We start from the raw sequence: 23,724 nt of genomic DNA, 5'->3' as shown, positions 1-23,724 counted from the left end.
AAAGTCATTGAATGCACATAGGAAAAAATCGTGGATCTTATTAAACTAATTTCCAGCATACATGTGTACCATAAAAGCAAACAAAGGAATTTTTGTTAAAAAATTGGCTTCTCAGTAATTAAAACTAGGCTCACGTAAACTATACCTCTAGTATTCAATATTGACTTGTATATATTCTGTAGGGGCTCTATATATTTAAGTCCTAATTAAGGGGTTCAACAATGAGTGGAAGTCCATGAGTAGGCCTAAGGGAGAGCATGATGGCTGGTGAATGTTGGTAACTTGGAGAAACCTTAAAAGTAAAATTAGAGAGAAGTATTGTTAATACTATCTTGTACTCCATAAATGTCAAGTTTCTACCCACACACATTCTCCCTCCAAATCCAAATGGCAAATACCCCATTTTGTGTTTGCATCCACCATTCACATCATCCATGAATCTCTCTGGTTTGAACTCATTCACATCTTTTCCCCATAATTCAGGATCATGGTGCATCGCTACAACATCGATCCACATGTTTGTTCCGTTAGGCACTGTTACATCATCAACTCGAATGTCTTCTCTTGCTTGTCTTTGCACATTTGGTGCTGGTGGGTATAGTCTTAGAACTTCATTCATGACCCACTTCATCTGCACATTGGAGCACACATATATATTAGCTCATACATATTTTAAAAAATTGAACAAACTTAAATTTTCAATTAATCCTAATCAAATCCAAACATCTTTTGTAAAACTTTTGACATGTACATGTTAAGCCTATCATATTGATATTAATCATATATGAATGAAGTTAGAAAGCAATAAAGAGATTGAGAAGTCAATCTAGTACTAAATTCCAAAACACGTACCATGTCACTGTTACAAAAGCTGCCGATTCAATTTAAATTAAATATTGCATTTTTTAAAAAAGTCACATGCTTGTACTAAATTATATCACAATTTTTTTTTTTGTTTTGAAAAAATCCGCAAATTCTAATTCAACGGACAGAAATCAATATTAATAAATTGAACCTTTCGATACTCACAGTTGTGTGTGTGAATTTCTAATATTTATTACCATTCCTACCAAAAATTAAAAATCATATAGTATATATGAACAACTTAATTACCTTCTTTAAACCAGCAAGCATAGTAATATCAATTTCATTGTTTCCCACCACTTCTTTAATCTCTTCTCTCAATTGATTCTGCCAATCTTCATGCATGGCTAGAAGCAACAAAGTCCATGTGATAGCAAGTGCTGTTGTTTCATGTCCACCAAAAAAGAAAGTTTTGCATTCATCAACCACTTCTCTTGATGTCAATGTCTTTCCCAATCGGTCAACATGATTATTTTCTTGTAGCAATAACCCTAATAAGTCTTTTTGAGAACTCTTCTTAGTTGAATTTTTTCTAGATTCTACAATTGACAATAAGAGCTTGTCTATTTCTTTGCCAAGTTTCTTAGCCTCCAAATTTTTTTTGACATTAAAAAACTTGCCAAAGGGAACACCAACATATCTAGTGGTGTTGAAAAGAGTCATTTGTAAGGCTCTCAATTTGGTAAAAACCTCTTTAGCATTTTCATCTTCCACACCAAAACTTGTTTTTGCTATAATCTCTCCAGCTATTGTTATAATTTCTTTCTCCACATCAATTTCAAGTTTGCCAAAGTTTATTTGGTTAGTCCATTTATTTTTCATTTGATTTGTAGACTCAATCATCATGCTTGCCATCACCTATATCACAATATTGCCAAGATATAATGCAAAATTAATTAGAATATGCTTGTGGCCAAAGCAAAATAAATCAAAATTATCTTGTTTAATTTATTTTCTAAAAAAAACTGTAACTTATAAGCCATCTTGAATCAATTTGTTTGGTGGAGGCATTACTTATATATTATTAATTTCCTATTGATGATATTTGATTACGTACTTAATGGGTTGGTGATGGAAATAGTAAAAAGGTTGAATATTATTCAACCAAGTTCAAAATTTTCTTCTTGTACATTCAAAATGAAGAATGTGGACTATTTTTCCTACAAACTCCATAGTATACTAAGGAATGAATATTGAGAGAGATATACCTTGAGGTTAATAGGATTGAATGCAGGTGCAACAATGTGACGATGACGAACCCAATCATTGCCTTCTACCATAACCAAACCACTTCCAAACATTGGATCTCTATCATTTCTAAAAACATTAGGTTTTCCCCATCTCTTTGCCATCACTTCTGTTGACATTTTCTTCAAGAATTCTGCATCTGCAATGTACAAAAATGGTTCCGTCCCTAGCCAATACACAAATACTTTACCTATAACAAGCAAAAATTATCATAATTAAGATCAAGTTTATTGATCAAAATATATAATATTAGTATGCTATATGAAGAATCAAAGTTTGCAATATACAAGTTTTAGAGGGCTTCAAAGCAATATCGCGGCTGCAATAGCGGGACTCATAGTCCATATATATTTGCATGCATTTGTTATAATATAAAGATTTGAGTGGAAGAATTACCATGAAATTTTTGCCAAGAAGAAAAGTAGGGAAAAACTTGTGAGTGAATATCATGTGTGAGACTCGAGGATTCAAGTGAAGATTTTATGATATTTTTTCTTTTCATCTCTTCAATGTTTCCAAATGGAAAGCTTGGAGTTGGCCCTTGAAACCCATTTCTTTTAAGCTTCTTGTGGATTTGGATAGGGAAAATCCACCAAGAAAATGTTAGTATCAAGAGCAGCAAGAGGCAAAGTGTTGCTAACATAGCAACAAAAATGCCACATAGCCATATCATCTCCATTTCTATATATGTATTGTATTAAGCTTCAATATCTTTCTCTATTTTTGTGTCTCTATTTTAAGCTTCTTTTTAATGTTTGGCTTATTTTGTTGTTGAAAGAAAAGTGCAAGTGTTGTTGGTATTTATAGAAGAAATGGGATTGAGTATTATATGGAATCCGTGGCATTTGACTATGAAAACATATATTTGTTTTCCAACCATTTGACTCTCATATTATATAGATTTGAATATCTTTTTAATATGGTCCAACTTTTGTTTCGTTTCAAATGTTTTGGTCGGAATTCTTTTTAAATACTTTTTGTGGGACCAAATGAGATTTATCGGCGGCATAACATATGTACCTAAAAGCTATGGAAAAAAAAAATTAAGAGGGCAATCATCATTTAATAAATTCATAAGATCTTAAGTAACAAAAAAAACATCATAAGATCTATATAGTTGAAAGATAAACTAACATGATCTGAATTTGGATTTTTCAAAACAATTATTTTTATTAATCTTTTAAGTACAATCATTTAATTAATCATCATTTTATTTTCAAAATTATTATGGTCGGATTATTTTTTTTATATATAAGAAAAAATTGGTATTATCCGGTCAATAATAAGATATAAGCAGAATGATAAATGAAAAAAGTGAAACATATTTTTGTTCAAAATTTAGGCTAAAATATTTGATTATTTGAATTCTCTTGGTTATATATATATATATATATATATATATATATATATATATATATATATATATATATATATATATATATATATATATATATATATATATATATATATATATATATATATATATATAGGGTTTTCACCACTGATAAGTGCCAAAATGTACTTATTTTATGTATGTAAATAGTGGCACTTATCGATACTTTTGTTAATACCGTTTGAATAATTCCCTGTTTTGTGTATAAATACGTATACTTTGTGAATAGTTGTATTTTCATATACTTTTATACCATTTGATAGTTTTTCCTTTGTTTTCGTAGGTAGTTATGCATATTGGAGCATTGAGGAATAAAGTGTCAAAGGCACGACTTCGATTTCGCAGTTTTGGTGCAAGCCCGCTTAGCCACCATCAAGCGGACTTCCATAGGCTCAAAATAAGGATGACCAAAATCATCATTTTGGTTTCCATTCATTCATTATTGGATAGAGCATTGAATAAGCTTTCCAACGCTTCAACCGGGTGTAATTCGGAGTTACGGTTCTCGAGTTATGGCGAAAACAAAATCTAACTTTTAGCAGACTCCGCTAAGCGGACTCTGTGCCGCTAAGCGGACCTGCAAATTTTCAGACTTGTTAAAAAGGGGAAAATCACATTTTTAGGTTATGGGTTGGGTATTTTTGAGTCCCAACACCATCAACTTCATTCTTAGAGTAGGATTGACTTAGAAAACAACACCGGGTCATGCACTTGGAAGATCGGAGGTGGATTTCTCATCAACCGGAGCTGACAACCCGGGAGATGTTTGGTTTATCTCTTCTATTCTCTGTGTATTTCTTTGTGTTGGGTTTGTTTGTATAGTTACTCAAATCTTATGTATATTTACCGATTATAATGTTATGTTTAACTTGCTTTACAAATCTGTGTTGATGTTGTTCTGGATTTTTGCTCTATGTTGGGATTTGGGTTGCTTTAGAGATAAACTTCTTGAATCCTTATCTAGGATGATAATCTGTTGGTTTTGAACTCTAGAGATAGATTTAGAGTTAGCATTTACTTTGGGTATCTGTACTTAATGCTTTCGTGTTTGAGTGGCGCGCGAGAGATCGCCGACGCGAGAATACGGATGTTCTCGCAACTTCGCGTTAGAGATAACCTTAGTTGTGAGATGATCTCGTTTGTGCTCCAGATATGGACGCTTATGTGAGAGATACGTGATGACATAGATGAGTATCGTAGGTTGAGTATAACGGGTTGGTAAGTGTATGTTTGTGAAGAGTGAATATATTTACATTCCTGATAAGTTATTTCTCTTCTAAGAACGTGTTTATTCTTTTCCTGTCTATATCTTTGTTTACTTTTTGCTCATTCAATCCACAGTTCGAAACCGTAGAAACTATTGAATGGCATTCTCACCATCTCTGTGGACACGATAATTCCCGGATTAATATTTCCAAATCTCTTTTGTTGCTTGCCCTATACTGCACTCAACAACCACCAATTTATGGCTCACTGGACTGTCTAATTTGGTTTTGGGATTAGTTGTGATATCAAGTTATTTCAGCCATCTCTCGATAACATTTGTGGGAGATCGAACTGTGATACCTTTCTACCAAATTCAACGTCAATCACCACTTAAACAACTAAAAATTAGTATTTTGTTGGTTATATTTTGTTACAGGGGTGAACTTTATTACGGGAAAGGAGAAATGTTAAAGAAATGTTATAAGTAGAGGTTGAACTTTCGCTTTTACATATAATTCATTTGGTATCCTAAAGGTTATGGGCTGGCTAGCGAGACTGATTCAATATTAAAAGTCTAATTAATAATTAAAATGCTAAGTCTAATTAATAATTATCTTTGTAAGAGAGTGATAAATAATTAGGCCCTTACCTAAAGATCACACATCAGGTACAAGTTACTAGCTCGCCATCTTCGTTAGATCTGTTGAGGCGATTCCTTGTGACCTACGTTAGACTAAATGTGGACAATTTAAAAATCTATCATATATATGATTACTCACACATTATAATCGGTATTCATTCATTGACTCTAGCAAAGTTAGACACCTCATTGACTTGAGTGTTAAAGTACTAATTTTATAGGTACACCCTATCTAATGTATTAGGAACTTAGAACCTCGTATCAGAAGAACTCATTCCATTTGCATCATCAATTTTCTATTTCATACTAGAGTGGTAATAAAGTATGTGAGAATCAACTTCTGAGTCTCGTGAAATTCCACATTAAATTCATGAAGTCCGTAGAATCACACCATCCTTTTGACTATATCGTTGGTTAGTAATGGAAACCCTCAATCTCATTACTGGAATTACCACTTCAGTTTCGGCATAAAAAAACTCCACTAAATCTCGTCGTTTCTTAATTCAAGAGATTCTTGAAAAGGAATGTCTTGAAATCACAAAGATTGAAGAAGAATTAAAGGACGAAAAACCAATCCTACGGTTCAAAGACAATGAAAAATTAGATGGAGGTTCCAATAAAGTGTGTTTGTTAGTGATAACCAATACCATAGAAAATCGCACAACAATGCGAAATCTTAATGACAAAGGAAGCTCATACAACGTCATATACGTCGACCTTTTCAGGGAGCCGAGGCTACGCAAAAAGGTATTGTCATCCTACAAGGGCATTGTAGAGTTACTAGTCTCCCTCAAACAAGGAAGGGACGAAAAGAAGACAGTTGTGTGATTCCTTGCGATCTCTTACGAAAGCATCTACAACTGCATCCTAGGAAGACATTTCTTCGTGACGCTCAACATAGTCGCTTTCAGTGTCAACCCAAATATAAAATACCATAATAACCTCAACGATCCAGTTACCATCTAACTTGACATATTCAGAGCTTGCTTGAAACACAAGAAGTTTCTAAAAGATTCAACGACAAACACCCTTCTACCATAGAAAAGAGGGAGAAAGGTCGTCACCCTATCATCAACATTATCAATTTCAATGCATGCACGAACTCATCTTGCTTGACGGTGAATCTCACATCCCAGTTGGGACAAAGATTAAGACTTTGAGGCAAACTTTGAGGCCACCTTCGATTATTGAGTTCAAAATCGTGTAGGCAAAAAATAACCCGACCAAAGCTATCAAGATAAGTGCCAACCTACCAAACCCAATGAAATACACCAAATGTAAATCTAACACCATTTGGAATAAAATAATGAAAGGAAAATGGAGGATGTGTTTCCATTATACTAACCTAAAACGAGCTTTCACTAAGGACTCGTACCCCCTTCAAATATCCATAAACTAGTGGATAACACATTCGGGTTCAAACTATTATCATTTATGGATGCCTATTTCGAGTACAATCAAACTCCTATGCATGAAGCAAATAGATATAATAGGGATTTCATGAAAGAGTTCACTAATTATTGAGACAATATCATGCCTTACGAAATGAAGAACGCAGGTGCTACATATTAGAAAATGATGAATAAGATTTTTGAAGAAGAAATCATCAAAAATCTAGAAGTATACATGGAAGATATAACGTAAAATTCTATGAAGAGAAATTGTAAGAAAAACACCTCACATGTGTATTCGACCGACGTCTGTGAAATTATGGCACTTATAACATAAGTCAAGACAAATGTCCTAACAACATGATAACACGATTTTATATCGTATATTTAGCCTAAAATCCATAGATATTTATAGCATTTTCCGTTTATTATGTTAATTTATTATGATATTACGCGTGTATTTGCTTTATTTCAGGTTTTACACTTCAATTTCGACTATTTGCGAAAAGGAAAGAAAATTGAGCTTAAATGACCAATATTTATGCCTAAAAGATGAAAAGGGAGTGCTGAAGTGAAAGAAGGGTGCAATTAGGACCCAAAAGGCCCAAAAGAGATATTCAGCCCACCATGAATCAAAAGGCGCGTGGCCCAGACCTGCAAGCAAGTGGAGACGCACGTCTCCACGTTCTCTTCAGCCACGTCACCAAGAGGAGACGCCCGTCTCCAACTGCCCTAGATTTTCTCCACTTGAGACGCACGTCTCAAGTCTTCCTGAAGAAACGGAGACCCACGTCTCCACGCCCAGTCTGCAGAAAGTTCCTCAATTCACGGATTCCAACTGCAAACCTCCTCCTATAAATAGGACCTGCTATCCCACTTCCAAACAGTCCGATTTCCTGCCAACGAAGTGCTGCCGAAATTGTACCGCGAACTGTTTTTCCTTATTCTGTTTTCATTTAACCGTCTATTTTCTCACAACGATTTCTACACTGGAAATTGTTGTGAACTTTTCATAGATCTAGCCTTACGTTAGATTTATCGCTTTATTTCCTTGTTTTTATTTTCTGCCATTTAAATTCCGAAGAACGATCCAGCCAACCTGTGGTGGAAGTTCGAGTACTTCAAGATTCAATTCAATTCAGATTTATTTTAATTCAGGTTTTTATTTACCGCCTTGTTTATATTATTTATCTGCATGATATATTATATGCCATTTAATATGCTTATTATTATGAACCGAACCAATATATGTATGTTTAATCGTATTGATATGTCTGGCTAAAATACTAAAGGTGTCGGTATGTAAAGTAAGTTAACCGTAGGGATCCGAAATAAATTGGCTTAAATTATGTTTTATTAATTATCACTTATTTTTGGTTTATATGTCTAGTTTAATTAGTAAGTCTTAAAACCAATAGAGCGAAAGTTTGAGGGATTAGGACGGTCAAAGGTTAAAATCAATAGAGCGAAAGTTTGAGATCTTTAACTGGATAGTAGACATAGGACATTAGTTTTAAGGATGGCGAAAGCGTATTAAAACTAATTGGAACTTATTTATTTTCAAAAAGTGTTTTTACACCCGAGCGGGATGGCGAAAGCGTACGTTAGGGATATTAGCATGTTCCGAGTCAACAGAGCGAAAGTTTGAGATTAGGAGATTTAAATAGATAACAACCTCGTAAAATAGGCATTTTATTAATTACATTGTTTCCAAAAAGCTCTTCTAAAATCTAATGGGATGGCGAAAGCGTACATTAGGATTAGGATAGTAGTCTGAATCAACAGAGCGAAAGTTTGAGACGAGGATTTTTAATCAATTGGAATTAGTAAAGATTTTTAATTTAATTATGCAAAAGCCAATGAACCTTCGGATTACCTTTAGTTAAACGAAATACATACTGATACCTGTCTTTTATTATTATTCTTTATTTTCTCACAATCACTTTCCCTTAGGAACAATCGAAATTTTAGTACTCCTAGCTTTACATAGTAACCTTAGATAACGGTAGATCGATTCATAGTCCCTGTGGATTCGATATCTTTTAAAACTACACGACACGACTGTGCACTTGCAGTTATCAGATTTATAGACACGTAAAGTCGCGATCACAACACACAATGTAAAGACCAATGTTATAACATCTGCTAACTTACAGCACACTTATCAAAAATGAAAGTAAATGACAGAATGATAAATAACACGATGAATTGTAAACTCAGTTCAGTGTAAACAACACCTAATTTGGGGGCTACCGATCCAGGAAGGATGTCCACTATCAGCAGTATTAGTTCAAAACTAAACACTCTCGTTTAAAATTTCTCGCATAATCACTACCTAGCGCTACTTTTGCATAGAAGTCGACATCTAGACCTGAGAAATCGCCATCTGACTTCCAATCACCGGCAATGATAAAAAAATCACACACCCTGTGACCAAGGGAACCCAAGTAGAAAGATTACACTTTTCAATAAAAAAATACTTAGTTAAGTACCCTAACTAAGAACAATACTTGATCTTGGTTACAATTTTGATGAAGAAAAACACTCAACGCTCTTGCTTAAAAGCTTCAAAAGTAAGAATAATTACAACTTAACTACCAGTCCGACTCAAGTATCAAAGAAATACATGAGTGGCTCACAAAATCAATGAACAGACGAAACCATAATGATTGACACTTTTTACCTCTATATTTCGTAAAAAAAACCTTTATGTTTAGAAAGCTTCTATTTATAGCATAAAAGCGCTTGGGCTTGGATATTCAATCTGGATAAAACAAATCATCTGCATTTCTAATCAAATCATATCAGATTTTCTGATGTAGAAAATAATATTCTCATTAATGTTTTGATATTATATTTTAAGAACTAAATCTTCAGATATTTCTGACTTGAAACAAATCTTTAGAAAATAAAATCTCTCCAGAATTAAATCTTCAAACATAAATCAAAGAGTGAAGACCCATTTTGGTCCCTCACAAATAATACACGAATCAAATTAGTCCTTCACAATAAAATAGACCCAATTTAATCCCTTATAAAATTTAACCGGATCATATAAGTCCTTCTGTTAATATTTTTTCAAACCGGTTTTTTCCTAGTTTTAAACCGTGATTGGATTGCCACGTTGGATTTTATTTTATATTCATTTTTTTAAATTTTTATTTTTAATTTCATTTTTAAACAATTATAAATTAATAATATAAAAAAGTCAAAATTGTTTCTTATAAGGAATTGAACTCATGCCCATATGGTTAATCTTAAACAATTCTAAATTTAAAATAAAAAATACAAAAGTTGTATCAATATGGTCTCGAACCTAAGTCTCTTCAGATTAAATGACAGTCAATTTAATAAAATAGAAATTGATTTGTCTATTTGTAAATGATAGTCACTTTACTAACAATAGAAATTGATTTGTCTAGTTGTTATTGATAGTCATTTTACTAACCGTAGAAATTGATTTGTTTAGTTGTAAATGATAATCACTTTATTAACAATAGAAATTGATTTATCTAGTTGTAAATGATAGTCACTTTACTAACAATAGAAATTGATTTGTCTTGTTGTAAAAAATAGTCACTTTACTAACAATAGAAATTGATTTTTCTAATTGTAAATGATAGTCACTTTATTAACGATATAGATTGATTTGTCTAGTTGTAAAGTGAAAATCATTTAACTTGATGGGACTTAGATTTGAGACCTCAAAGGTAAAAAATTATGTATAAAATTTGTTAATATTAGTAGAAATCATGAAAATTATTTATTTAAAAATTACTTTATAAGAAATAATTGTCTTTTTTGATATTATTCATTAATAACTGTTTAAAAATGAAATTAAAAATAAAAATTAATTTAGTATTTAGAAAATAAAAAATAAAAAAATCTAACGTGTCAGTTCATTCACGGTTTAAAAGTATGAAAAAAACCGATTTAGAAGTAGAAAAAAATCGATTTGAGAAAAATATTAGCAGAAGGACTAATATGATCCGGTTAAATTTTGTAAGGGATTAAGTTGTGTCAATTTTTTTGTGAGGGACTAATTTGACTTGTGTAATATTTGTGAGGGACCAAAATGGGTCTTCACTCTAAATCAAATCTTATGAGAATTCGAAATAAATCTTTTGTGAATCAAATCTTCACAAAAGTAAAACAAATCTACAAAGTTTCTTAAAAAGTCTCCAAGATACTTTTTATGAAATCAAATCAAATTTACATTGTTCCTAATAAAATCTCCGTGACCTGCGCAAATTAATGAGATATATCCAAAAGGATCTCACAAAATCAAATCAAATCTTAGTTTTCCAAAAGAAATCTCAAATATTCTTTTTCTAAAAACAAAGACTAATCTGCATTTGTTCTAATCATCCCTTGACTGCCTACGCCTGTAATGATTATATGAATATTCCAAATTCTCATATTTTTCAATCAAATCTTTCAAGGTTTGAAAACCAGTTTGAACTGTCAGTATGTTCTGATGTAAGATGTTGTGACATATGTCAAAACACATAACAGCTGAACATGTTATGACATCAGAACAAGATGTTACAACATCTTGTTCAACATCAATTAAGAACCATGTTTTAGCAAAATTATGCCAATACAAAAACCATGGAACTAACAATCATCCCTTTTGAAATTTTTTGGATAAAATAACCAAAGCATAGTTAAGTCCTAGAGATAAAACACGTTTACATGATAGCATGCAAATTTAAACATAAACTACTAAGATATATCACAGATGCACAACAGTTACACATAAGCTCTTTGGAGCTTGTACAAATAGATAGGTCCACTACTCCCCTATCATACAGAACTAGTAATCCTCCTTAAAGGGATGCCAGAAAAAACTTGAAATACTCAAGTTTACACATTAGAGGCATATGCAGCAGAAGATTATTTAAACAACCTCACACTCAGTAGGATGTCAGAACATCTTGCACACATTCTTCAATCTCCAGTCTTCAGGCCATAGCAGTACAATCAAGCAACATGACAGACTATCATACTCCCCCTAAATATTTACAGTAAGCGACCACAAAACTACTCTTCTTAGCAGTAGCACATTCAAGATGTATGCCAACTAGTATGTTGTATCATGTATTGTAACATCAGGACAATCAAAAACACTAACACTTCACTCCCCCCTTTTATCCAAAAATTGACAAAAATAGAGTAAATATAAAACAAATGGAAGCACAAAAATATTACAAACAAGAAACACACACAAACAGTTGGAAGCACACAAATATTGCAAGAAAACGACACACACACACATTTGGAACCACACAAACAGATGGAAACACACAAGTATATCCATTCATTGAAGGAAATTGTTAAAGAGTACAAACATATTAGTAAAAAAGTGCACACAAAATATCATGGGACATAAGCTCGTACAAAATGTTTTCAAAACATACAAACACAACACAGTCAAAGCTTCATAAACACTGGTGGTCCTAGATGCTTCACAATTTTCTACTTCCTAATTAGCTTCATCATCCCAATTTTCTTGCTCATCATCTTCCTTCAGAGTTTTAATTAATCTTTCCAATTTAATATTTCTTGCAGTTCAATTTTTGATGGTATCATCTAATCCCTTGCAAGTTTCCTTTAGCTCAGCAATGATGTTAGCCTTGGAGGTAGAGGGACCACTTTCCTTATTGGTGGTTATTTCAATATCAGGAATATGAGTTCCTTCAAAAAAATTGTGATGAAAGGATATAGGGGATTCCCTTTTGCATACATTGTCTGACACAGTTAAGATTCCAGGGTGTTGACTGAGAATGATTCCACAAATCAAGGTTGGAAAGGCAATTGGCATCTTTACAGCATAAGAAGTGCCTTGTTTCGTAATTTTTTTCAAAAATGTAGGTTCTAAAATCATACTTTGTTTTGGTTCCAATGATGTAGATGAACCTTTCTAGTCTAGTAACAATTGATGAAGTGTGATTAGTAGGCACCCAGTTGCCATCACTAATCTTGTGAAGAATGACATACTTTACACTTAAGTGGCTGGCAGATAGTTTTTCCTTTTAAGGCTACTCCTTCACCTGTTCTTTGGTAATCTCCTCACAGATGGTGTTGTCAGACACCTCAACCTCAGGTTGTTCTTCTTCACTTCTCCCTAGGAACCTATTTAATATTTGGGGAGATTTCCACACACAGGCCTCTTACAAATACTTTCATATACTCATTGCTTTCCTTATCACTACATTCATGAGTTATGTTAACAATAAACTCTTTTACCAGTTTCTCATAGCACTAACCAAGCTTGGTCACAGTTTTCAATAATCTAGCATGGCTAATGAGATCTAATATTGCCTTGCATTCCAAGGCTTCTTTTCCTAATTCCCTTTCCCGAGAAATACGTCTATGATGTATGTATTTCCATTTTTTCTTTCTCAAGAAGATGAAAGGACAAATTATCCAATGGAACCTTTTGAACAATGGTAAGACTCTTAACATATTTTTCTTTGATGTTTTATCGAATGTCTTGAACATTAGTATCAAATTCAAGCTCAGAGTCACTAGACACATCGTTCTTCCTGTTTAGATTTTTCTTCTAGGTAGGCACAAATTTGCTCCAACTCTTGGTTGGTCCTACAACAGTCCTAGTTTTCAAGACTTTTGAGACAATGCTCTCAAAAAATTTATCCTTCCTCTTCTTTAGCTTCTCAACTATACCAGGAGTTAGTTTTTCAACAATAGGTTCATCATTTGAACCACTCTCTACATTGTTGATTTTGTTTTGATCATCATCTACTTTCTTTCCTTTTTCAATATCTACTTCATGCACAGGTTCAGACATGTTCACCCATGTATCTTTTTCAAATGTTAAAACATCTAGTGCATCATTAGGCGTTTCCTTACCCCTTGCAATGTCGGAGAGTAATTTATGAATGCTTCTGTCAATGGCACTTTTCTTTTGCCTAGGCTTCTCAATGCTTATAATAGGGTCAACATGTTCAAGACTATCCTTATGAGATGTCTCAATACCTTTCCCAGTGTTAGGGTTTTCAGTCGTGCCAATACTTGTTTTGGTGTTATCAATAAATATGGCTTCAGATATATCATGAATAGAAGACTTATTGATCCTATCAGGGGAGATTGAGGACGTACTTAATTGAGTGCGAGTCTTCCTTCTAGCTAGAGTTTTTATTCTACTTTTCTTTGAAGTGTGACTGGGAACGATAGAAATGGGAACAACATTTGTTATGACATTTGATAACTCTTCGGGATCCCTTGTAGAAGAAAGTGTAGCGGTAGCCATCTCTTGAGAGTTAGCGTTTGCCATGCAATCTTCTTGGTTGGAGATCGAGAGATTGAAAATAGCTTATTTAAAGAGAATGGAAGAGTGTCTAGTCTTGATAAAGTGTTAGTTTTGAATAATGTAGTAGTTGATGGGATTTAAATGGCGTGTAAGAATATCCCATGCCTCCTTCGCCGATTTAACAAGAGAGATTATGTCGAATTTTGCAGCATCAGCCGCCGTTTGAATGCAATACGCAACCTTGCAATCCTTCTTCTTGGTTTCATTGTGGGCTGTTTTCTGTGCGCCACATGCATTTGCAGTCAACGCAGGAACACCGTCGGTAACCACTTCTACGGTTTCATGAAAGCCAAAGAGAGATTGAATATGTTTTCTCCGTCGAATCCAATTCTTGCCGTCAAGCATTGGAAGAGAATTCGATATGCCATTAGTATCATTCATCTTTGTAGCGATTGATTCACATTTCTTAGAAACACGATCTCTGACGTGAAGTTTTTGAAAACCTTATCAAGAACAATAACTAGAAGCTCTGAATACCAATTTGTTAGTGCGTGAGACACTTTTAGTGAGGAGAGAATAGAAAGAGAAAATAAGGAAATAAAAATTATGTTATTGAATTGAATTATACAAATAATGATAGAGACTATGACTATGTATAAAAATTATATTTAATATTATATCAATAATATATCACCCAAGATAACTGCATGACGTTCCATGCACACAATTTCTACGTCTCTTGATAAATAATATACTAAAATATATACTATGTTTAGGAGCTTTACTTGTGAGAGGCATCCTATATGTCCCATACCAATTTGATAAAAGAATATTTGTCTTTTAATTACTCATAATATGACTTGAAAGCGAATCTTTATTTAGAATGGTAGTAGCACATTGCATTTGGTTCATAAATTTCTCTCCAAACAACAGCAAATCATCCACAAACATTTTGATTTAGTCAATAATGTCTTGACATGTTTATAACTTGAGTTAATAGATTATGTCTCATAGGTTATAAGCTAATAGTTTTAAAATTTATAACTTATCATTTTTACTAATTTATAGTTTAAGGTTTATAACTTATATTTTTTCATGAATTTATGACTTATTTTTGTTAGTTTACAACTTAAAGTTTTTCATTTATAACTTTCTTTTTTCAATTTTATCCATATTATCTTAATTGTAAACAAAAACTAAACACCATTTAATGTCATTTTATTCTATAAGCTAATTCAACCATTAATTAATTAATTTTATTAAATATTACTCCCTTTGTTTTTTTTTAATGTTATAATTTGTCAATTATACCCTTATTTTTTCAATAACTCCACTTCATATTTTTCAATTAATTATTAGAAAAAGAGAGTGTATGATTGAATTTATTTGGAGAGAGAAAAATAAATAAGGGTATGATAAGAAAAATAACTCTAACAATCCATTATCTTGATTGAAGAGCTTTTTTACTAAAATGACCCTTAAAAAGGAACGGAGAGAGTATAAATTAGTTTATTAGTCATTCACCGTAAAAAATAACTTATCAATTAATTGTTATTTGTTTTTTGAACATAGATTTATTTTGCAACTAAATCTTATTATAAAATTAGTAAATTAAATTGACGACTCACAAAATAATTCAATGTTAATTTCTAATTAATTGACACATCCGCACAAAAAAAAAAAGCTTTCAAATGACTAACTTTTTTTCAATTTTCAATACAAAATAAATTATTTTGTCTCATTGTATCATCTATTTGATTTACTTGTATTAGTTTCAATTAAGTAAATGCATCAAAGTATGATAATAATAATTTAGTAAATATTTTTTTCAAAAGTTTTAATTTTTATATATTTATAACTTATTTACATTAATATAAAAAAAATACTATTGTCAAATTTGAAATTTAAGTCAACAGTTTACGCTATATTATATGAGGAGGGATATATTTACTCTAAGAGTAAGTGTAGAAGACTTACTCCAAATCTTAACCATTGATTCTCAATAATCTAACGATTTTAATTAATTATTTAATTTAATTATTTTTGGAAATATTGTTCTATAAAAAAAATTAAAACTGTTAGATTATTGAGAATCATTGGTTAAGATTTGGAGTAAGTCATCAACATTTACTCTTGGAGTAAATATAAATATATATATATATATATATATATATATATATATATATATATATATATATATATATATATATATATATATATATATATATATATATATATATATATATATATATATATATATATATATATATATATATATATATATATATATATATAGAGGAAAGGACATTGAAGTGAAAATGATATTTTTATGTAATAATAGTAGGAATAATTATTAGTCCTTTGATTAAAGATAAATGATTGAGATTGAAAATTTCATTTAAAAAAATATATGTGATTCTCTTTCATAATTTATTTTTTATTTGGCTTTTTACCATTTATACTAATTTTATTATTAAAATTAACTTAATTAATTGTTTAAAAAAAATTATTATTAAAATATATTTAAGTCTCGTATTATTTAAAGATGGAATCTACATAGAATTTATATAACCTGACATTCATTACACGCCGTTTTGTAAAAATGTGTTAGATTAAATTTTAATTTTAATATATATTAGAGTTTATCGATCGAGTTACGATCCACTCACCATTTATATTCACACATCAATTTCAATAATATTGATCATTTCAAATCTCACGTTAATTAAAAATAAAACTACATATTATTTAGTTTTAATTACACTTTTTACTTCATAGATCGATTTTATAAAAAAGGTCATGCCAATGAGTGTTCAGAGCACTCTTTAAGGATTTTGAATATAAAAAACGTTCTTTAAATAAATTAATTGTTCAATCTCCAAATCATTAAATACAAATATTTTCAAATAAAAACATAATTTATTTTAAAAAAAATTAATTATTTCAATTTCTAATACATTAAATACAAATACTTTTAAAAAAAATACCTTTTAATAATCAATGAAAGTAAGTTTTACAATCTAGAAAAGTCAAATATGCTGAATTTAGGACGGTGTTAAGTGGAAACAAGTTTACTTAAATTAGCCGTTTAGAGATTTAATTAGCATTTATATCACTAATAATGCAAATTCAGCATACAATTTTGGTAAGTCAAAAAATGAAATTGTCCAATTCATTTTTGATATAACTTTGAGAAACAAGATTGGTGCCACCCACAGAGAGAACAGAAGGGGTGTGTGATGTATGTTTATACTTGTCGTCAATGTAAGTCACCTTCTTTGTTGTCTATAAATGAAAACAAAAATGTGGATTTCGTGTATTGTGAACACAACCACCTCTACGCGCATACACGAGGGGACATTAATTTAGTTTACACTTAAATTCTCTCTGGTAAAAAAAAAGTAGTACTACTATATCATTAATAAACTTAGTTTATACCAAATAATTTTATCGCTCATAGTTTATAAATTATGTAGTTGATAGCAAATAAATTTGATAATTATGATGTTAATCCTACTCAATGTTGTACAAAAATGTAAGTTTGAATATGCGACATTTCACTAGTTCAACTTTATTGAATCTGAAATGTGCTCTGCACATTCTTTATCTTTTGTATTCAGAAGTGTAAAGACGATACATTTACAATAGAGAGGCACAGTATTTATATGTGTGCATACTGACACGTCACACTGCTATGAAAGAAACTAAAACTAACTGAATACAAAATACAGTTTCAAGCTATATACACATATACAATGTGTTATATCTAATACTCCCCCACAAGATCAAAGTGGTGAGACTTGCACAACTTTGAGCTTGTTCCTGAGATCCTGAAAAGAAGCAGTGGACAGTGGTTTTGTCATAACATCTGCGATTTGTGCAGTGGCCGGTACATGTTGTATTTTCAGTTTGTTGGACATTACTCTTTCTCTTACAAAGTGTATATCAAGCTCCACATGTTTTGTTCTAGCATGGAGAATGGGATTATGAGAGAGAAGCACAGCACTCAAATTATCACAAAGTAGTGTAGGTGACATGTATGGAACCTTTAATTCAGAAAGCAAAGACTCTAACCACAGAAGTTCAGAAGTGGTATGTGCAAGAGCCCTATATTCAGCCTCTGCACTGGACTTTGCTACCAGGGACTGTTTCTTGGAGCTCCAAGAAATTAGATTAGGTCCTATGAATATGCATGTGCCAGAGGTAGACCTCCTATCATCAGGATCATTGGCCCAGTCAGAGTCACTATATGCTCTCAAAGATAAAGCTTGGCTTGGATTAGTGGGAGATAGGAGCAGACCAAATGTTGAAGTGCCACTGAGATATCTAAGTATCCTCTTAACAAGGCACCAATGACTATCAAGAGGACTGGCCATGAATTGGCAGACTTTGTTAACACTGAAGGAAATTTCTGGTCTGGTCAATGTGACATACTGAAGAGCACCCACTACAGACCTGTACAATGTAGGATCTTGCATAACATCTGTGCCATACCTGCTGGGTTTGCAGTGACTCAACATAGGAGAGTGTACACCATTAGCTTCCTCCATATTTACTCGTGACAGAAGATCTTTGATATATTTTGTCTGTGTCAGAACAAGGGATCCATTGGACTGATACTTCACTTCTAATCCAAGGAAGTACTCAGGTTTGCCTAACTGTTTTAGGGCAAATTGTTGGTGCAGCTTAGTAATTAATTGATGAATAAGTGTAGAGGAAGAGCCTGTGATTAGTATATCATCAACATACACTAAGGCATATAGAACAATTCCTTGATGACTGTAGGTAAATAAGGAGTGGTCACACTTACTGGCTGTAAAGCCAAAATGAAAGAGAGCTTGATTTAGTTTTTCATACCAGGACCTTGGAGCTTGTTTGAGGCCATATAAAGCTTTATTTAGTTTGCATACAAGAGCTTTATTGGAGTGTTCAAATCCTGATGGCTGCTGCATATAGACTTCTTCATGTAGTGATCCATTTAGAAAGGCATTGTTTATGTCTATTTGTTGTATCTCCCATTTGTAGGTCAGAGCCAGAGTGATAATGACTTTGATTGTGGCTGGCTTAACTACTGGGGAGAAAGTTTCATGGAAGTCAAAGCCATACTGTTGATGAAAGCCTTTGGCTACAAGTCGGGCTTTGTACTTATTGAGGCTTCCATCAGAATTTTATTTGATTTTGAATACCCACCTACACCCTATAGACTTTCTGTGAGGTGGTAAGGTGGTAAGTGTCCATGTGTTGTTGGCCACAAGAGCCTCATATTCTTGTTTCATGGCTTCAAGCCATTTTGGTTGGGCCAGAGCCTGCTTAACTGTAGCAGGTTCAGTGAAAGCAAGATAGGCTTTTGGTTTAGCATTGCCTGTTTTACCTCTGGTAAGCATGGCATGTTGGTTAACCACTAAATTGGTGGGAGGTTGTTGTTCATGAAAGGAGGCTGACAGAGAGGTATTTGTTTGTGTATGAGGAACAAATATAGATGAGGAGTTAGGAATGTTGAAGTTTGAGTGAGTGTTAGGTGAGATGTTTGACACAGGGGGTGGAATATTTGTGGGCTCATTTTGTAGAGGGGAAGAGGTACCTTCAGACTCATTATGAACAGAGATGTCCATAGACCCTGTGGACAATTGAGTTAGTTGTTGGTTATTGGGAGGACTCTGAGCATGATGTATAGACTGATTAGTCTGAGCTGGCATAGCAGAACTGTGTCCTGTCACAGTTGTGGGTGTATTAGGTACCTCACTAGGCAAAGTACTTTGGTTTATATGCTGTCATGTGCTATGTCCAGCAGTGATAGAGAGAGGTATGGACTTAGAGGGCCCAGTTGTACCTGTTCCTGAAACAGACTCCTTAAAGGTAGTGAAAGGGAAGTGAGTTTCATTAAAGACCACATCTTTTGACACATAAATTTTTCCTTCCTTACTTAGGCATTTAAAACCTTTGTGGTGAGGGGAGATACCGAGGTAAACACATTCATCACTCCTAAGTTGCAGTTTGTTTTTGTTATAAGGTCTGATGTGTGGAAAACAGGAGCAGCCAAAGGTTTTGAGACTGGTATAGTCAGGTAGTTTTTTGTATAGTGAGTGGTATGGGGATGTGAACTCAGGATATGTGGATGTGGGGAGTCTATTGATGAGGTACACAGAGGTAGAGAAGTTATGATCCCAATATTTGATAGGTAGATTAGCATGTGCTAGTAATGTGAGGCCCATTTCAACAATAGTCCTATGTTTTCTCTCAACTGTCCCATTTTGATGGGAAGTATAAGGACACGTAAGTCTATGTATCATTCCTAACTCATTGAGATATTTGGTAAATGGGCGAAATTCTCCCCCAAAATCAGATTGAACAACTTTAATTTTGGTGTTGAATTGAGTTTGGACATAGGTAACAAACTGTTTAAAGACACAGAGAGCCTCAGATTTTTGTTTTAGGAAATATATCCAAGTATATTTAGTATAAGTATCTACAAAGGCAATATAGTAGAAATATCCTTCACTTGAAGGATTAGGGGATGGTCCCCATAAGTCTGTATGTATGAGTTCAAAAGGTTTGGTATAGACAGTTTGTGTCAAGGGAGCATAAATTCTATGAGACTTTCCTATACAACAAGAATTGCAGAAATCAATAGAGTCTTTATTGCTTAATGAAATGTTACAAAGTTTAAGAACACTTTTAACAGCAACAGAATTAGCATGTCCTAGTCTAGAGTGCCACAAGGAAAATTTATTGGAACCTGGGTCTTGAGACTTGTTATGAGACTTATTGGCTTGGACACTAGCAGAGTTGACTGTAGGTTGCAAGGAGGGTTGGACCAGTGGATTGTGAAAGCAATACAGTCCACTAGGATCAAGTGAGCCTTGTAGGAGCACTTGTCTAGATCCCTGACATTTCACATAGCATTGGTCAGCATGGAACTCAAAAAATACATTGTTATCCTTGGCAAATTTAGACACTGAGATAAGATTACGGGATATGTTAGGTACATGTAACATGTTATTCAAAGAAAACACAGTATTAGGTAAAGTATTGGATTTAATCTTTGCTGAGCCTATGGATTTAATGGATAGGCCTTGACCATTTCCTATTAGGACTTCATTAGAACCTATATAGGGGCTATGACTATGAAAGTAAGAGTTATGAGAGGTAATGTGGTGGGAGGCACCTGAGTCTGAAAACCAGGCTTGGGATTCAAGGTTTGCAGGGATTGTCAGATCATCTTGATGCGCCAGGAAAGCTGAAGCTTGAGTTGCAGATGTGCTTTGAGTTTTCTGCTCATCATTTGCCTGTTGTCTCTGAATAATTCCATGGGATTTGACTGGAGCTGGTTCAAAAGTTTCGTCATATCTGTGCCAACACTCAGCTACAGCATGTCCATACTTTCCACATAGTTGACAGGTTGGACGATTTCCTGAAGTGTAGGAGCCTCTGGCTCTGCCTCGTCCTCTGCCTCTGAAGGTGCTTCCTCGACCTCTGGTAGCTTGAGGATTCACTCTGGTATTCTTGGTAGTTTGATTCTCATTAGTGTGTGCTACATTGGCTGTAGCAGTTGTAAGAGAGAGTTCTTGACGATACTTGTCAAGCTGTGCTTCTTGCACATAGAGAAGTGCTTCAACATCATATAGTGTAGGAGGATCGATCTTGCCATACACCATCATAACAAAGGGATTATACTCTTCTGGCAAACCCTGTAAGATTGCATCAATTTGATCCCGTTCAGAAATTGGATCTCCAATTGCTAGTAGGGAATCTGCGATAGCACGAATTCGCAGCACATATTCAGAAATGGATCTGTTCGCTTTCTTGGTAATCTTTAGCTCTGCACGTAGCTGATGAACCCTAGCTCTCATGAGGGCATTGAAATGCTTGTGGATCTGATCCCAAATCTGGTATGAATGTTTGCACGATAGAACCCTAGGTAGCACAGCTTCAGAAATTGTTGATAGAAGCCATGTGAACAGAGATTGGTCTTGAACGATCCAAGATTCATACTCTGCAGACACAGTGTTAGTGATGCGATCCTCATCAGTCTTGAACATTGGTGGGATTTGCGGATTCACCACAAACTTATGGAGTTTGTGTGAAAGAATCACTCCTTCAACCTGCTGATTCCAAAGCAGAAAGTTGGTTTCTTGAAGCTTGATGGAGAGCTTTGGTCCGAACGCACTGTTGCTCATGGCGCTCGTGAACTGAGAAGAAGAGTGAAGATGTTGGGAGTTTGGATCTGCGTCAGCCATGGTTGAAACGTCTTGAAGAAGAAGCACAATGCGAGTTTCTCAGAAACTCAGAAAAGGATGTGAGCGGAAAGCGCGAAGAAAGGATCTAGGCGCGTGATACCATATTGAATCTGAAATGTGCTCTGCACATTCTTTATCTTTTGTATTCAGAAATGTAAAGACGATACATTTACAATAGAGAGGCACAATATTTATATGTGTGCATACTACACGTCACACTGCTATGAAAGAAACTAAAACTAACTGAATACAAAATACAGTTTCAAGCTATATACACATATACAATGTGTTATATCTAATAAACTTTAAATGGTGAATTTCAACTATTTATTTATTTATAAAAAAAATTGATAATTGAATTTAAGTCATTTAATCAAATTAATGTTTAAATTAATTCATAAGTATGAAACTATATATACAAATCATTTCATTAATATTTATTTTTGAATTAAAAACGATGGTAAAAGTGGTTGGTTAGAAACTAGAGGTGAAATGTGAGATAGTGAAGTTGTATTTTCCTACGGTGGATTTATATTTTTGATGCGGCGGAGAGGAGACTGACTTGCAATGTTAGCACTCCAACATTCAAGTCAGTGAGAGAAATCAAAAGTAATATGTGTGAATAAATTTGAACACCTAAAATGACATATTTTCTTAAATACTAAGAACAGTTGAAACTACTTACATGTGATGTTGTATAATGTGCGGACAATCGCCCGATATGATCAGAGAGTGATTGATGCACTAGAGGGTGGAATTGCATACTTCTAGTTATAATAAAGGTCTACATTTTCGGTAGGAGGGGAATAAGCCATATCAGGCCGTAGAATACCCGAGCCTAGCCTACGATAAATTTTTATGGCCTGAGTTTGACTTATAGTCTATTATAAGTTTTTTCATATGTCTTGGTCTTTTAAAAGTCTAGTCTGATCTGAAAGTCTATTTAAAATCATGTTTCACATTAAGGCTTTTAAATAGTCCATTTTACCTACTATTTTTAAATAGACAACACAATCTTTTATATATTATTTAGCATATTTTTGAATAAATATGCATATTGTCGCACGCTCGCGAAAAATGAATAGAGTCGCCACCAATATATTTATCCCATAAGGGGAAGGAATATCAGAAAACTTAACAAAGGAAGGAACAAGGTCTTGCGACCAGAGAATCTAGGTACGGGAGTCGGTTACGCAAGGGGAAGGTATTAGCACCCCTCGCGCCCATCGTACTTGATGGTATCCACCTATGTTTGTTTCTATCTAAAGGGTGTGTACTATGTCTATGTCTAAATGCAAAATGAATGCAAAAGAAATACGGGGAAAAGAAGGATTATTTACAAATGTGCTCGTTCAAGCCCCGCGACTTGATGCCTACGTATCCTTTTCAGGAATCAGAGCGCCGTAGTTCGGCTCCATAGTTTCTATTTGTTTTTGTGTTTTTTAGTTGGGCGGCGTTAACGTTCGTGCTCT

General features: G+C 33.4%; 1 protein-coding gene across 1 annotated transcript; it reads right to left on the bottom strand.

Moving 5' to 3' along the window:
- Positions 1–40: 40 nt before the first annotated feature.
- LOC131643566 (cytokinin hydroxylase) lies at positions 41–2,812 on the bottom strand. Its single transcript, XM_058913817.1, has 4 exons — positions 2,509–2,812; positions 2,073–2,302; positions 1,114–1,722; positions 41–631 (listed from the first exon to the last, which is right to left on the bottom strand). The coding sequence occupies exons 1-4, from the start codon at positions 2,789–2,791 to the stop codon at positions 203–205; spliced, it is 1,551 nt and encodes a 516-aa protein (XP_058769800.1). The 5' UTR covers positions 2,792–2,812; the 3' UTR covers positions 41–202.
- Between the last annotated feature and the right edge of the window lie 20,912 nt (positions 2,813–23,724).

This window comes from Vicia villosa, linkage group LG1, assembly GCF_029867415.1.
Source record: "Vicia villosa cultivar HV-30 ecotype Madison, WI linkage group LG1, Vvil1.0, whole genome shotgun sequence".
Lineage (NCBI taxonomy): Eukaryota > Viridiplantae > Streptophyta > Magnoliopsida > Fabales > Fabaceae > Vicia > Vicia villosa.
The sequence above is the reverse complement of the archived record's forward strand: the minus strand, read 5'-3'. Positions and strand labels throughout refer to the sequence as shown.

What these genes read in the sequence shown, in the direction of transcription:
- LOC131643566 (XM_058913817.1), bottom strand. Translation starts at nt 2,791, where the DNA reads ATGGAGATGATATGGCTATGTGGCATTTTTGTTGCTATGTTAGCAACA. An exon ending in TTCTTGGCAAAAATTTCATG is followed by an intron (nt 2,303 to 2,508) that starts GTAATTCTTCCA and finishes TGCTTGTTATAG; the next exon opens with GTAAAGTATTTGTGTATTGG. An exon ending in TGCTTGCTGGTTTAAAGAAG is followed by an intron (nt 632 to 1,113) that starts GTAATTAAGTTG and finishes TCCAATGTGCAG; the next exon opens with ATGAAGTGGGTCATGAATGA.